We start from the raw sequence: 13,909 nt of genomic DNA, 5'->3' as shown, positions 1-13,909 counted from the left end.
GGTTTGACGTGCTGCAGGTTAGGATGCATGTTGGAGGTGGAGGATGGTTGCATACCCTGGGGTTAAGTTTCTGCAAGCTGCCACATCATCTGGAGGCAAGAGAAAACCAGAAATATGTAGTATAAAAATAACCCAATGACTATTTTCCCCTGAAATATTTATTGCTTACATTTTTTTTTTACAGATAAACCAGAATCAACCACTTAAAAGGCTTGCTGTCAATATATTTTTTTCTCCCATGAAACTTTCCCCATTATAAGCCATTTACATTCACAAAGAAAACAAGATACAAAAGCTTATGGCACAGGATTCACAATAAGTGACTATTCTGATGCAAAGCATGTTTGTCTAAAAACATGCACGCACTTCATGGTGGATTTTAAAAAAAAAGACTTTAACTGTATGACAGATGCATAAAACATAGGAGTGGTTAAGTGAATAAAGGATGGGGAAAGGAGGAGGGCGGACAATGAGAGCGACATCCAACTTGCTTAGAAAACAATGCAATTTTTTTTAAAATTCCATTGGAAGGAAGGCCTGACCTTCTGACACTGTGATTATATAGCCTACCAGTATTGTGGGCTTGGCACTGATGTAACACTGCAACCAATGCTGGACACACCACATAGACAGACATCCTCTTGGTGGATGGCAACGACCCTGTCCCAGTTAGTCATTCAGCTGGCAAAGCAATGCAGACCCTTTGGATATCCAATAGTCACTTGGCCGTTTGGAAGGCAACAAGACTGTTACCACAAAATTGGTTGAATGACCTAGTTCCAAAAGTGAGGAGAAAGTTGTTACCATATGTCTTGGGTAGCATCAGCTGCTAAACACACATACGCTATAGGTGTTTGCACATGGCGTCTGTTTGCAAGTGGATTTTGCTATTCTGAAACAGTAAAAATCCAACTGCAAAGCATGTCATTTAGTGTGTGTGAATGCTCCTTCTATCTCAACAGACAGTTCAGCTGCTAACAATGCAATAAAGAGACACCTAAAATAAATACAGAATGAATCGCATTCCACAGATAGTAAAAGCCCAGGTATAAGCCAAAAGACTTTCTGCATTCTATTGTTTTCTTCTGAAACTGGATACACACATGGGAAATAGTATGCACACTTACATTAACGTAATAAATACAAAAATGAGGGGAAGTGGTTTGTTTGCCTAAACTTGGACATCTTTCCTCCTATTTTTCGATACAAACTCAGTGCAAATGAAGTACTAATGAGAATGTTGGTACCTTGACCAAAGATTTCACAGCTTCACAAATACATTACTTAATGCAAGCCTTTGAATAAACAGAGAATTGGCAGAGTTATAGGGCCTGAAATTACAATGAATTTAATATCTACTTAGGTAAAACTCTTAATGCTGTGTCCTTCTCATAAAGCCTACTGGGCTAAACCACAATAATCTGATGGACCTTAGCAGGCAAAAATACTTCAATTCTTGCCCCTGGAAGATTTCAGCTAATATGTCACCTCCTGCCACTATGTATATCCAATGGTTCAGTCACCAAATACTGAAAGGGGGGGAGGGGTGGTATATGGCAGCCAGAACATGATTCTGTGAAATCTGATGAGGGACAGATGAGTCACAATAATGTGAATGCTCAGCCCTCAAGGGCAAAGGATTCATATGGTCTGGGGTTCACACTCTGTATCTGTGGTTCAGATCAGGAAAAAAGGGGGTGTAAGCATTAGGAGACGACACTGCGACAGTATTGATCCGAAGGGAGAGGGCCACAAGAAATATATTCTTAAGGAGCAGCTTACGGCTCGATGACCAAACATAAATTTAGACGGTGGTTTTGGGTCTTGGTCACTTGAAATTATTGACAGAGAGTAGTAGAGCGTGCCAAGAAAAGGATGATGACACCCCAATCCACAAGAGGGTTTTTTTTTTGGCGGGGGGGGGGGGGGGACAGAACTGCAATGGAAAAAAAAAGTCAAAAAAGTTGTCATTTTGCAAACAGGAAAAAGCAAAGGCCACTCTCTAACTGAAGTCAAGCACTTTGAAAACTTGTTGATCTTCATGGAGGAGATTTAAACACCATGAAAAAAAGGGAGGTAAAAGCACTTAACTTTGGCTGGATTGTACTCTAGGATTTTAATGCCTTTGAGGAACAGCTTTCAAGTCATAGTTTGAGGCTGTGCCTTGGCTGACCACAGAAGCAGATGTTTTATGTTTTGCATAAAACTGGTTTATGGAAATTGACAGGAGGTATATACGGTTATGGAAAACGTTACCTGTGGTAGACAGAGTTCCTGCCCTAGCCCCAGTTTTATAGAGTGGGGCCTGATACAGCGTGGGACTTGATTCGTAATTCTGTTGTGGCTCAAAATGCACCACTGGCAACGTGGGGTTCATTTGCCTTGGTAAAGCATCCTCTATAACCATCTCTTCGTCATCCCAGGAGCTGGCGTCCATGAACATTCCATGGACCAGAACACCATCTTCAGGAGATGGCAGCTGAAAGAAACACCAAGGGAGCGGGAAATCACTTCAGCCTAGACTTTTAACAAAAATGAACTGAATAATTAGAATAGGTAGAATCAGTCACTTCTATAAAATAGTAAGCCATATGAATGTAGGCCCTTGTGATATATGGAAAAAACACAGCATTGTACCAAAGTGCTTACCAAACACATGTATCTCATTTTAAAAAGAGAATATAATGAATTATTTCTGTGCAACTAATCAAGTACAAATCAAGTGCCAAGTACAAATCAGACCATACCAGGGCATCCATTGGCAACTCATTTCCAAAATGAGTCTGTTTTGACGCTTCTGCAACTTGTGCTTGATCTCGGTAGACGGGAATGAAATTGTAGCTGAAACTAAGCTCATCAATTGGTAAGTTATATTTTCGAGCATGGTTCTGAAGAGTTCCTGACAAACACAAAATGTACACATTTTAAACAAATCAGTAATTTGAGTATTTTTTTCAATGAGAAGAAAAGCAGGCAGTGTTCAAGGAAAGAAAAGGGATAGCACTTTTACTAATGAAATGAATTCTTGACAAAAATGACTAGCTGGTGGTTTAATTTTCCATAATTTACAGGGTCTTTTTTACTAGACTGCATGAATGTGAACTGTTCCCCTAAGCTTTAGAAAAGGATGAAAACTTTGAAATCTCATTATTGGATTTTGATCCTGGTTCATTTGGAATGTCTACACTAAATATTTCATTCATGATTTGTACAGTTTTTTTATTAAAGTATGATACACAGAGATAAAACAGCCCTCATGCTTTTTTGAACTGACTTTTCTGAAGCACTACCTCCTGAGGTAACTTCTCTCTTTACAGAAATATGGCACAATGCAATCGTGAAAGCAGTGTGGATCCAATGCAATTGTGAAAGCACCAAGGATCCTTCCCACTTACCCTTCCCCCAGGCAGCTATGACCATCCCCAGGTTGTGGGTCATAAGGCTGTAATGGGGTGGGGAAAGGGACAAAATCACCTCCTCTTTTCATCCACTGTGGCTTCCTAACCAACCAACATCACTGTAACACTGTGCTGGTCCTGAGACTGTCCCAGGGTCGGAAATGGAGGAGGGGGAAGTGAGAACGGATTCGGCCCAATTACATACAACCAGGGCTCTTTTTTTGTAGCAGGAACTCCTTTGCATTTTAGCCCACACACCCCTGATGTAGCCAATCCTCCTGGAGCTTACAGTAGGCCTTGTACTAAGAGCCTACATCAGGGGTATGTGGCCTAATATGCAAAGGCATTCTTGCTACAAAAAAGCCCTGCATACAACACAACCTTGTCAAAAGCAGAGAAGTTGAATTAAACTACAGATTAAGAAAAGAAAAGCACAACAAAACAGCAAGAGGATTGCAGACAAGATTGCCATTAAAACAAAGCTGTAGAGGCCAGAAGGAAATAAAGGGAAAACTTTAATGGGTGTTTATGTTGAATAACTGCCCAGTCAAGGTGGTCCATGGTTATGACAACAGGCCAGAAAGAATGAATGCCATCTTCTTGACCTCTTCCCATTTTTATTTCAAAGATTCTTTCACATACACACATGCATCAATAAAAGAGATGTCTCCCTGTCTTTGAGGGCTACTCTGAAGGTGACTCAGTCAGTAATCATGCTGGGTATAAAATGACAGAGATTAAGTACAGCTACAATCCAGCAATTTAATCCATTTAGCTGAAGCGGGGCTTCCCTGTTTTTAGCTATGGAAAGGGAAAGAGCCCCTGACGCTTGCAGAACTTCATCAATTATACCTGGCAATGTGACGCTCACATGGATGTGGGAGTCTGGATTAACGTCTGCATTATTGCCTGCATTCCTTTGGGCAATCTCAGTTAAAGGCAAGCCTTACATAGTGAATTAACCTCAATGCTGCTGTCCATTTGCTTAGCTCTAGGGAAATATCAGTAACTGTTCCATGTTTCAACATCAAATGACATTTATTCTCATTCATGTTTACCTGTCAAAAATCCTTGGGGGAAAAAGAAGCCAGAGATCCAGAATGATTTAGGTGGACCTCTTTTGAGCCAGAACTAAAAAAAGAACAGTTTGATATACGTTAGGCATCAAATTTGACATTCCATTTAACTTATTAAAGAAAAAGACTGGCATCACTTCATTTGCATTGAGGGGGCATTAGGACTGGGTTTGGCCAGAATTTTATTTCTCCAAGGAGATAGAAGCTTTTTTTTTTAACTATTGGCCCCAGTCCAGAAACCCTGAATGCAGCATAATGGCTGAGAACTTCTCCCAGGATCAGTCAGCTCCCACACAGATGCAGAAGCTGCAGAAGTCAGAGCCTCCGTATTGTTCCCTTCCAACCCTGCAAAGCAGGAGTGTCAAACAAGTGGCCCAGGGGCCGAATCAGGCCCTTGGAGGGCTCCTATCAGGCCCCCGAGCAACTGGCTGTCATCTGCTTCCTTCTCCCTCTCTCTTGCTTCCTTTTGAATCTTAACTTGCTTTGCCAGGCTTTGTCAATTGCACAGGAGTTACAGAGCAAAGCCTCTATTTTCTCCATTGGCTGTGGCTCCTCCCTTGGGGAGGGAGGAGGAATAGCTTGCTTTGTCAGGCTTTCTCAATCACACAGCAGAGCTACTGAGCCAAGCCTCTCTTCCTTCTACTGGCTGAGGCTCCTCTCCCTCCTGGTCCCCTGTGGAAGGAAGAAAACAGCCAGAGCTTCCTTTGCAAAGTTCCCTGAATCACATGGGAGAGATACAAAGAGAGCACCTTTAAGACCAATGTGTGCTAATGTTTTGAGCATGTTTTATTTTAAGCTTTTAGCAAAATTGTTGTGTTTGTCTGTGTTCTTTATAAAGTTTATCTCCCCGCTACCTGGCATTACATTTTCTGACACACGTGGCCCAGTCTGAAAAGGTCTCATTTATGTCACATCCAGCCCTCATAACAAATGAGTTTGACACCCTTGCAAAGCAAATTGTTATGAAGAGCTTCTGAAGAGGGGGACCTAGCATCTCATTCTCAAATGTCCGGATGATTCAGAATCAAAGCACTTGCCAGTGCTCGGTAGTCTTGGGGTGGGGGGTGTGTGCTTTGCACAGAAGACCATGTTGTTTAAAGGCAGGTCCATGCCATTTTCACCTGGAGAGTGTCAGCAGCTCAGTATTTTAACGGCTGAATCAAAAGTATGCAGTTTCCTCAGAAAACTGACATTCGCATTTGCTGGACAGCAAAGCAACCTCAAACAAAGGCAAGAACCAATACTTGTGTGCAGAAGTTTTTGCCAACACAGAAGTGGCACTTTTATAGCCCAAGTTTAATCCCACTTCTGAAAGAAGTGAATTAATGCAGGAGCAACCAACAATGTGGGTGCTGTTGACCCTGCATTAAAGAGAATACTGGTTTTACCAAGGAGGCAACAAGATTTGTTCCCTGGTTTGTTTAATGTGCATTATATTTGGCACTTACTAAAAAAAAGAAGGAAGGAAGCCAAGTTACAATAACTGCATTTATTTACTATACACTCTTCCATGCAATTATCTATATTTCATAAGAAAAACAGGTTGCTTACCTGTAACTGATGATCTTCGAGTGGTCATCTGTGCATTCACACTCATGGGATGAAGTGCCAGTGCCAATCCTTGATGGGTGATTCTAAAGTTCGGGATTTTTCGCAGCCCAACCTCGATGGGTGTGTGCGACAGCCCCAGTGCACATGCTCACCTGGTGGGTGCGGATATCCCACCAGTTCCTTCCCACTGCCTATCTAGAATACCAATGACCGGCAGTAGTGGAGAAGGAGGGTGGGTACTGTGAATGCACAGATAACCACTCGAAGATCATCAGTTACAGGTAAGCAACCTGTTTATCTTCTTCATGGTCTCTGTACTTCACACTCATGGGAGATTAGCAAGCTAGGCTTACCTGGTGGTGGGAGCTGGTGGTTATGCAGAAGTAGTGGCTTGAAGGACCAGGGAACCCAGCTGTGCTCTGAGATGTTTCTGGACATCCAGGGCATAATGTCGCATGAAGACATGAGGAGATGCCCAGGTTGCAGCCGAACAGATGTCTGCCAAGGAAGCTCCCTTCAGGAATGCTGTGGATGTAGCCACAGTCCTGGTGGAATGCACATGGACTGGCCCAGGCAAGGGACGTTTTGCCAGCAGGTAGCAGAGTCATATGGCTTCCGTGATCCACTTAGAAAGCTGTTGCGCAGAGATCTTCAAACCCAACTTAGGGGTCGCATATGAGACAAATAGATTGGGGTCCTTTCTAAATGGCTTGGTGCGATGCATAAAAAACAACAGCGCCCTTTTAACATCCAGGGCATGCAAGCGCCTCTCCTCCACCGAGGAAGGAGAAGGGTAGAATGTGGGCAGAAACACCTCCAAATTAAGGTGGAAACTAGACACTACTTTCGGGAGAAACGACATGTCCGGGGCCAAGGGAACGGATAAAAGGAAGTACTTCTTCATCCAAAGGGTGATTAACATGTGGAATTCACTGCCACAGGAGGTGGTGGCGGCCACAAGTATAGCCACCTTCAAGAGGGGTTTAGATAAAAATATGGAGCACAGGTCCATCAGTGGCTATTAGCCACAGTGTGTGTGTATATATAATTTTTTTTGCCACTGTGTGACACAGAGTGTTGGACTGGATGGGCCGTTGGCCTGATCCAACATGGCTTCTCTTATGTTCTTAGGGAGATTCACACCTCAGAGCCACCATCTCGCCCGCCCGCCAGGCCGTCGTGATGGCCACCAAGAAGGCCGTTTTCCAGGCGAGAAGATGCAGTGGGCAGGTAGCCAAGGGTTCGAAGGGCTTCCTCGAAAGCCTTTCTAGGACCAATGGCAGATCCTAAGCAGGAGGAGGCATCTTTGACCATCTTTGGTGGGTAGAGTCGTAGAAGACCCTTCAAGAAATGCTTTGTATGTTGGTGTGTAAAAACCAAAGTGCGGTCCACTGGATCATGATGTGCTGAGATTGCTGCCAGATATACTTGAATCGAGGAGTGATTGAGCCCCGCATCCACAAGAGTCAATAGGAACTCAAACACAAGCTCCAGACTAGCACTACGGGCAATGACGCTCTTATCCCCCCAAAACGTCAGAAACTTGGACAACTTTCCCTCGTAGGAGCGGCAAGTTGATGGCTTTCTGCTGTTCAACAACACATGCTTCACTCTGTGTGAGAATCCTGGAAGTTGATTGCCAAGCCATCAATTTGAGGTGAGGGATGTTGTGGTGAAACAGGCAACCGTCTCGAGCCAGGAGGAGATCCGGCTCCAAAGCAAACTTGTGGTGACACCTTCCCGCCAAGGCCAGGAGGATAGGGAACCAGTTCTGTCTCCACCACCATGAAGCAATCAGGATGCACTCCGGAAGCTCCTGGGTCAGTTTGTGAAGCACTCTGGTGAGAAGAGGTATGGGCGGAAACAAGTAGAGGAACTTGCTCACCCATGGGATCAGAAGACCGTCCCCCAAGGACCTGGGGCCCAGACCCCCTCTGGTACAAACTGCTAGCATTTTTGGTTGCTCGCCATGGCAAACACATCTATCCTGGGATGACCCCAGTCCCGAAAGAGAGGTTTGAGGTATACCCAGTTCATTTCTCATTCATGAGGGGAAGGCTCCCCCCTGCTCAAAGAGTCCGCTTGCACATTGAGCTCCCCTGGCAAGTGAGTGGCTACTATGAAGATCTGGGTAGTTATGCAGGCTTCCGAAAGCTGCAGTGCCAGCGCACACAGTTTCCTGGATACAGTGCCCCCCTGATGGTTTAAGTAACTGATGGCTGTTGTGTTGTCTGTCAACACAGCCACTGTCCAGCCACTGACCAGGGGTAGGAACAACCTCAGAGCTAAGTGGACTGCCATGAGCTCCAGGAAGTTGATGGTGTGTCATGGATGGTGGCCAGGGGCCGCCTATGCGGAGATCTTCTAGGTGTACCCCCCATCCCCATAGCAAGGCATCTGTTGTCACCCTGACTGAAGGGGGCATGACATGAAAAGGTGCTCCTCACAGAGATTGGACTTCACTTTCCACCAGTCCAGAGAGTGGAGGACCATTGGGGGGGTCTGAAGGATCTTGGATGGAAGGTCTCTCATGGGATTGTATTTCCTGATGAACCAAAGTTGAAGGATGCGCAGCCTCAACCTCGCGAACCTCAGTACATTGGTAGTAGCCGCCATGAGGCCCAAGAGACGTTGGATCTGCAGAACTGAACCACATTTTGCTGCTTGCATGAGCTGAGCCAGGGAGATGAGATCCACCGCCCGCAACTCTGGTAGGAGCGCCAGATGAAGCGAAGTGTCCAAGATTGCTCCTATAAATTGAACTCTTCTCGTTGGGACCACGTGCGACTTCTTCTCGTTCACCACAAGCCCTAGTTCTCACAGGAGGTTGAGAATCACTTGCAGGTGGGCTCGTAGAGAAGCTTGGGACACTGTCACCACCAGTCAGTCGTCGATGTAGGGAAAAAGGATTATTTGCCCTGGAGGCGAAGGTAAGCCACTACAACGATCATGGTCTTTGTGAAAACTCCGGGGGCAGTTGAAAGCCCAAAGGGGAGCGCCTGGTATTGGAAATGGTCCATCCCAATGGCAAAACAAAGAAACCTCCTGTGACTGGGGAGGATGCTGATATGGCAATAGGCATCCTTCAGTTCCAGGGTAGCCATCCAATCTCCTTTGTTGATGAGCGAAAGAATGCTCTGCAGAGTTAGCATTCTGAACTTTTGATAAGCAATGAATTCGTTCAGTCCCCTCAGATCCATGATCGGACGAAGTCCCCCATCTCGCTTGGGGACCACAAAGTATCTGGAATAAAAAGCCTGCCCCTTGAGATGGTCTGGGACGGGCTCTATCGCTTGCTTGCTGAGAAGATTTTGAACCTCCTCCAGTAGTACAGCTGTCGGATGTGTGACAACCACTCTGGAGTGAGCGGGGGCCTGAACAAATTCTATCGCATAACCCTCGTCTATGATGGACAGGACCCACTTGTCGGTGGTAATTCGCCGCCATGCTTGCAAGAATTTGTGGAGGCAGGTGGGCCCAGAGGAGGGGGAGAGTGGAGAAGGGGAAGTGCCAAAGTCAAAGTCCCTGCTTGGGGTTCCTGTTGGTCTTGGACTTTCCCGCATGAGAGGCGGAGGAGGAAAACTTGGGCTTGCCTCCTGCAGTGTAAGAGCTCTTGGTGTCATGCTGGCTCATACGTGGCTTCCATGACCTATCGGGGGATTTGGTCTAGTAAGGCTTCTTAGGCCATTGTTTGGACCAGGGGCAAGGCCTGCTGGAGCGAGCTGAAGAAGCAGGCACCCCTAAGTTACATGATGTCTTTATACTCTTGTCCATTTCCTGCAGGACTACGTCAGTAGCGGAGCTGAAGAGGCTTTCACCTTCAAAGGGGAGGTCCTCAACGCAGGATCTACCTGGAAGGCTGTGGCACAAAGCCAGGAGTGACGATGCAAGTTGATGGCAGAAGTAACCATCTTAGCCGCCATGTCCACCATGTGTTTTGAGGCTTGTAGCTGCTGTTTTGCTAGCAGCATCCCCTCCTTCTGAGCCTTCTTGGCCAGGGTGTGTTTGTCCTCAGGAAAGGCAATCAGGAGTGGTGTAAGTTGCTCCAAGAGGAAGTATTGATATCTTGCCATGCAGGCAGAGTAGTTGGAAATCTTTATTCCTAACACGCTAGCGGAATAGAATCACCTGCCAAAGGTATGGATCCTCTTCCCCTCCTTATCTGGAGACGAGGAGTGAGTTTTCTTAGCCTTGGAAGAGGACGACACGACCACCGAGTTAGGATGTGGGTGGTTGAAAAGAAATTCTGCGCCCTGCTCTTGGACCCTGTACATATAGTCCATGCGTCTGGAAGAAATTGGGGTTGAAGCAGGTTTGGACTAAGGGTCTTTAGTGGCTTGCAGGATCATCTGTGTGATAGGAAGGGCTACAGCTGTTGAGGTGTCCTTCTGCATAATATCGAAGACAGTGTCATCAATGGCCGGCTGAGGCTGGACCACTGGCAGAGATAGGGAGTGAGCTATCCTTTTAATCAGCTCCCCATATGACTTTAAGGCCTCAGAAGGGGAGATTGGGAGATCCTCTGCTGTCCTGGCTTTGGGTGACAACACATCCTGCTGTTGACCTGAGCTCCCCTCCGCCTCATCGTTAGAAGTAGCTAGAGAGGACGGAACACTGTCCGCTGATGGGTCCGGTAAGCCTGGTGTGTCCGTAATGATCCCTGTAGAGGGCGATTGGGTGATGTCAGGGATGTGGTAAGGAGCCTACTTTCTCACTATCATCGAGGTCGACTTTGATGGATCCCGTCGATCAGGCGGAGAACATGCCGAGACTCTGGAACGGTGCAAGGCTTCAAAGTGCTGGCCCCAGTCTGGGTTCTGAGAAGGGTACCATGGGTATAGGGAGTGATACAGGTAGCCCCCGAATGGATACGCCCAAGGGCATGGGTCCCAGTTGGGCGGGAGATTCGATTGCCGAAAAGGGTCCGGAGCCTCCTCAATCCAATCAGGCTGAGGCTTGAAGGGCACCTTCGGTGTTGAGTGGCCCTTCAGCTGGGAGGAATTTAGCTCTGACGCCGAACTCAGAGGTGGATTTCGAGGATGCTGACCACTGCGTAAGGTCAATCTTCTGATCGGAGCCAGAGAGAGAGATGGGTTGGGCATCCATCGGACCCGAGGGGGTTTTTGGTTGAATCGAAGAGGCAAGGATCTTTTCTGGAGGCGCTCCTGAAACGATCGCCGGGTCCTTCGGTGGCGGAGAAAGGGTCTGCCAATTCTGGTGCCTCTTCTCCTTCTTGTGCTTCTTTGACTCTACAGAGTGAGAGTTCCAGTCCCCTCTGGCCTTCTTGGCTGGCATCGAGAGTTCCGACTGGGAAGCCGAGCCTGCGCACTTGCGGGGCGGACGGTTCCCTGGAGTGGCTGGGTTGGTTGGCTCGCTACCGAGGCCGGAACTGATGTCGATGCCAAGGTGGCCATCGAAGCGCTGGTTGACGCTGATGCTGGTTGATGCCGCTGATAGCCATGCCGCTCAGTTTTTCCGAGTCTGCTTGGAAAATTTCGAACAGTGATGGCAGGACTCCACTCAGTGCCCCTCCCCAAGACACAGCAAACAGAGGGAGTATCTGTTGGGATCTTGCTCCCTCACTTAAGGCAGCACTTGAAAAACCCCCAACGCTTTTCCATAGACAAGAAAGGTGGGGCAGAGAACCCCAAAGGGAAACAACCAAACAGTCTAACAGTCGTTTTTTTTAGATATGAAGAACAACAAACAAGGAGAAACCTGGAGAGAAGGTAAGTAAAACTACCGACCGGAGCCAACACGAACGTGTCTATCCGACGCAGTGGTAAAGAAGGAACTGGCGGGATATCTGTGCCCACCGGATGAGTATGCGCACTGGGGCTGCTGCGCATGCCCATCGAGGTTGGGCTGCGAAAAATCTCAGACTTTGAAATCACCGATTGGGGATCGGCGCTGGCGCTTCATCCCGTGAGTGTGAAGCACAGAGACCATGAAGATCTTGTCCCTTTCCTTCTCTGAATCTCTTATTCCTGGGACATTTTCTCCTCAACCTCTCCTCCCCGCTTCTCCTGAACGAAGTCAGTACCTCTACCCTATTCTTCCTTGTGCCTTGAACTCATGCCTGGAACTTAGTTTCCAAACACCTCCACGGTCCTCACTTCTCTTCAAATCCCTCCTAAAAACTTACTTCCACAAAGCCTTGGGCTCACCTAACCATGAGCAAGTGCATATTATTCTCCCAACTCCTGCCACTCTCTCCACTGCCTCCCTGCCCTGTTGAGAATTTGACTGCAGATAAATGTCTGTTTGCTTCTGTAATGGCATTCCTCTACTGCTAAAGAGGCATCATTTATATAGATGCTTCCTGGAAGAAGGGGTCAATGCAAAAGGTGAGCTTGAGCAGGGTGCTTTATTGCCTTCCCTAACAGCAGCCCTCAGTCTTCACGGCTGAAAAGTCCCTGGCAGCCTCACTGCCTTTCTTAAAAAAAAATAGCATCCATCAACTTACCTCTACAAAGGCTGTCCTCAGCACAAGATCCTTCACCCATCCTCCTAATGGCTTCAGTGATGGGTAGGCTGCATTGGCCCACAGGGTGGGTACCTGGTTATTCAGGAAGCTGTTGTACACTCTCTCCATCTCTTCTGACATCACTACAAAACCGGCAATGGCTTTGTTGAGTGTTTCTAGTGAGATCTGAAAGTTAAAAACAAAAAGCCTGTTTCACTTTGCTATGGAGGAATGCATGACTGGAGTGTAAGAACAGCCCCACCATCTCTTTCACGAAATCCATATAGACCCCCTTCTCTTTCCCAGAGCTTCTATTCCCTTAAAGCCAAGGGAGAAAGAGTGGAACCCCTTTAGCCCTGAAGCGCAGTTGCTATAGCCATAAAAAGTAATGTAACAAGCTATTCAGGCTGATGCCAAATCTCCTCCAAAAAGGCTACAATCATTAATTGTAGATCAATGAACAAAGATCAATGGACAAATCATTAGATCGTTAGATCAATGGACAAAGGAATCGTTAGATCAATGGACAAAGGAACCTTTCCTGCATACCTGATCAACACAGCAAAAATAGAGGCTTAAAGACAATTCATTTTGGGGACAATATATAGGCCTTCATATTCTGTGGCCAGTTTTTCTGCTTCTCCATTCAAGTAGTCTTTAGTGAGTCCTTTTAAATGTCTTTAAACAGAACACCCAGCCTGGAGAAGAGTTCTAGGGAAACCGAAAACTCACCATTTTGTGACCAGTTTATCCACCTACAGCCTTAGTAATATTTTGAGTTATCTCATAATGTTGTTTTAAACAAATGAAGCCAGTAGATCCTTTTTGATTGGCATTAGAGATGATCTGTGATCACACATGACACAACCAAATTTGCTGAGAAACAAGGGTGAAAACTTCCTGTCAGTAAAATTATATGCCTGTAAAACTTGTGATATTCTTAGAGCCGCTTTCCTATGTTGTCACCCCTTTCTCTGCAAGGTTACAAGAGCATTTTCAGCAATGACTTTTATGAAGACAGACAGACAGAAAAAAGAAAAAGAAAGAAACCACCAAAAATCTTATTCTTGACTTTATGACTACGGGGAATGTTGTGAAAATGTTACTGCATTCTATAAAAGCAACATTTCCCAAATGCAGCCTCTGTAGTGAAGTATAGCAGCCAGCGACTGCTGAAGCATATATATGTATCCCAGCTCAATTCACAGTGCTGGGAAGAAGCCAGGTGGAAGGAATTTATATTATCCAACTTGCAGGTGATAAGGAGTTGCTGAGCAGCAGGAATCAAATAAAAGCTGGGATCCATAGGCTAAGAAGGGGCAGATGCAAGAAACAAAAAAGCTATAGAAGAGTTTAAGCTGACAGCTCACTTGGGAAGGCTGAGGCAACAAAGGGCAAGGAGAGGGAGGCTGAAGGAT

At 46.2% G+C, this 13,909-nt stretch overlaps 1 protein-coding gene across 1 annotated transcript in view; it reads right to left on the bottom strand.

The window, feature by feature from the left end:
• Positions 1–182: 182 nt before the first annotated feature.
• Positions 183–13,909, bottom strand: part of DNAH6 (dynein axonemal heavy chain 6) — a 239,754-nt gene continuing 226,027 nt past the window's right edge. Inside the window, 5 exon segments of the mRNA XM_060237063.1 lie at positions 183–773; positions 2,257–2,479; positions 2,748–2,899; positions 4,457–4,529; positions 12,492–12,677. Coding sequence (XP_060093046.1) covers positions 670–773; positions 2,257–2,479; positions 2,748–2,899; positions 4,457–4,529; positions 12,492–12,677 — 738 coding nt within the window. The 3' untranslated portion in view covers positions 183–669.

The sequence above is a fragment of the Heteronotia binoei genome, chromosome 4 (assembly GCF_032191835.1).
Source record: "Heteronotia binoei isolate CCM8104 ecotype False Entrance Well chromosome 4, APGP_CSIRO_Hbin_v1, whole genome shotgun sequence".
NCBI classification, from domain to species: domain Eukaryota; kingdom Metazoa; phylum Chordata; class Lepidosauria; order Squamata; family Gekkonidae; genus Heteronotia; species Heteronotia binoei.
Note: the sequence above shows the minus strand (reverse complement) of the source record. Positions and strands in the feature narration are given on the sequence as shown.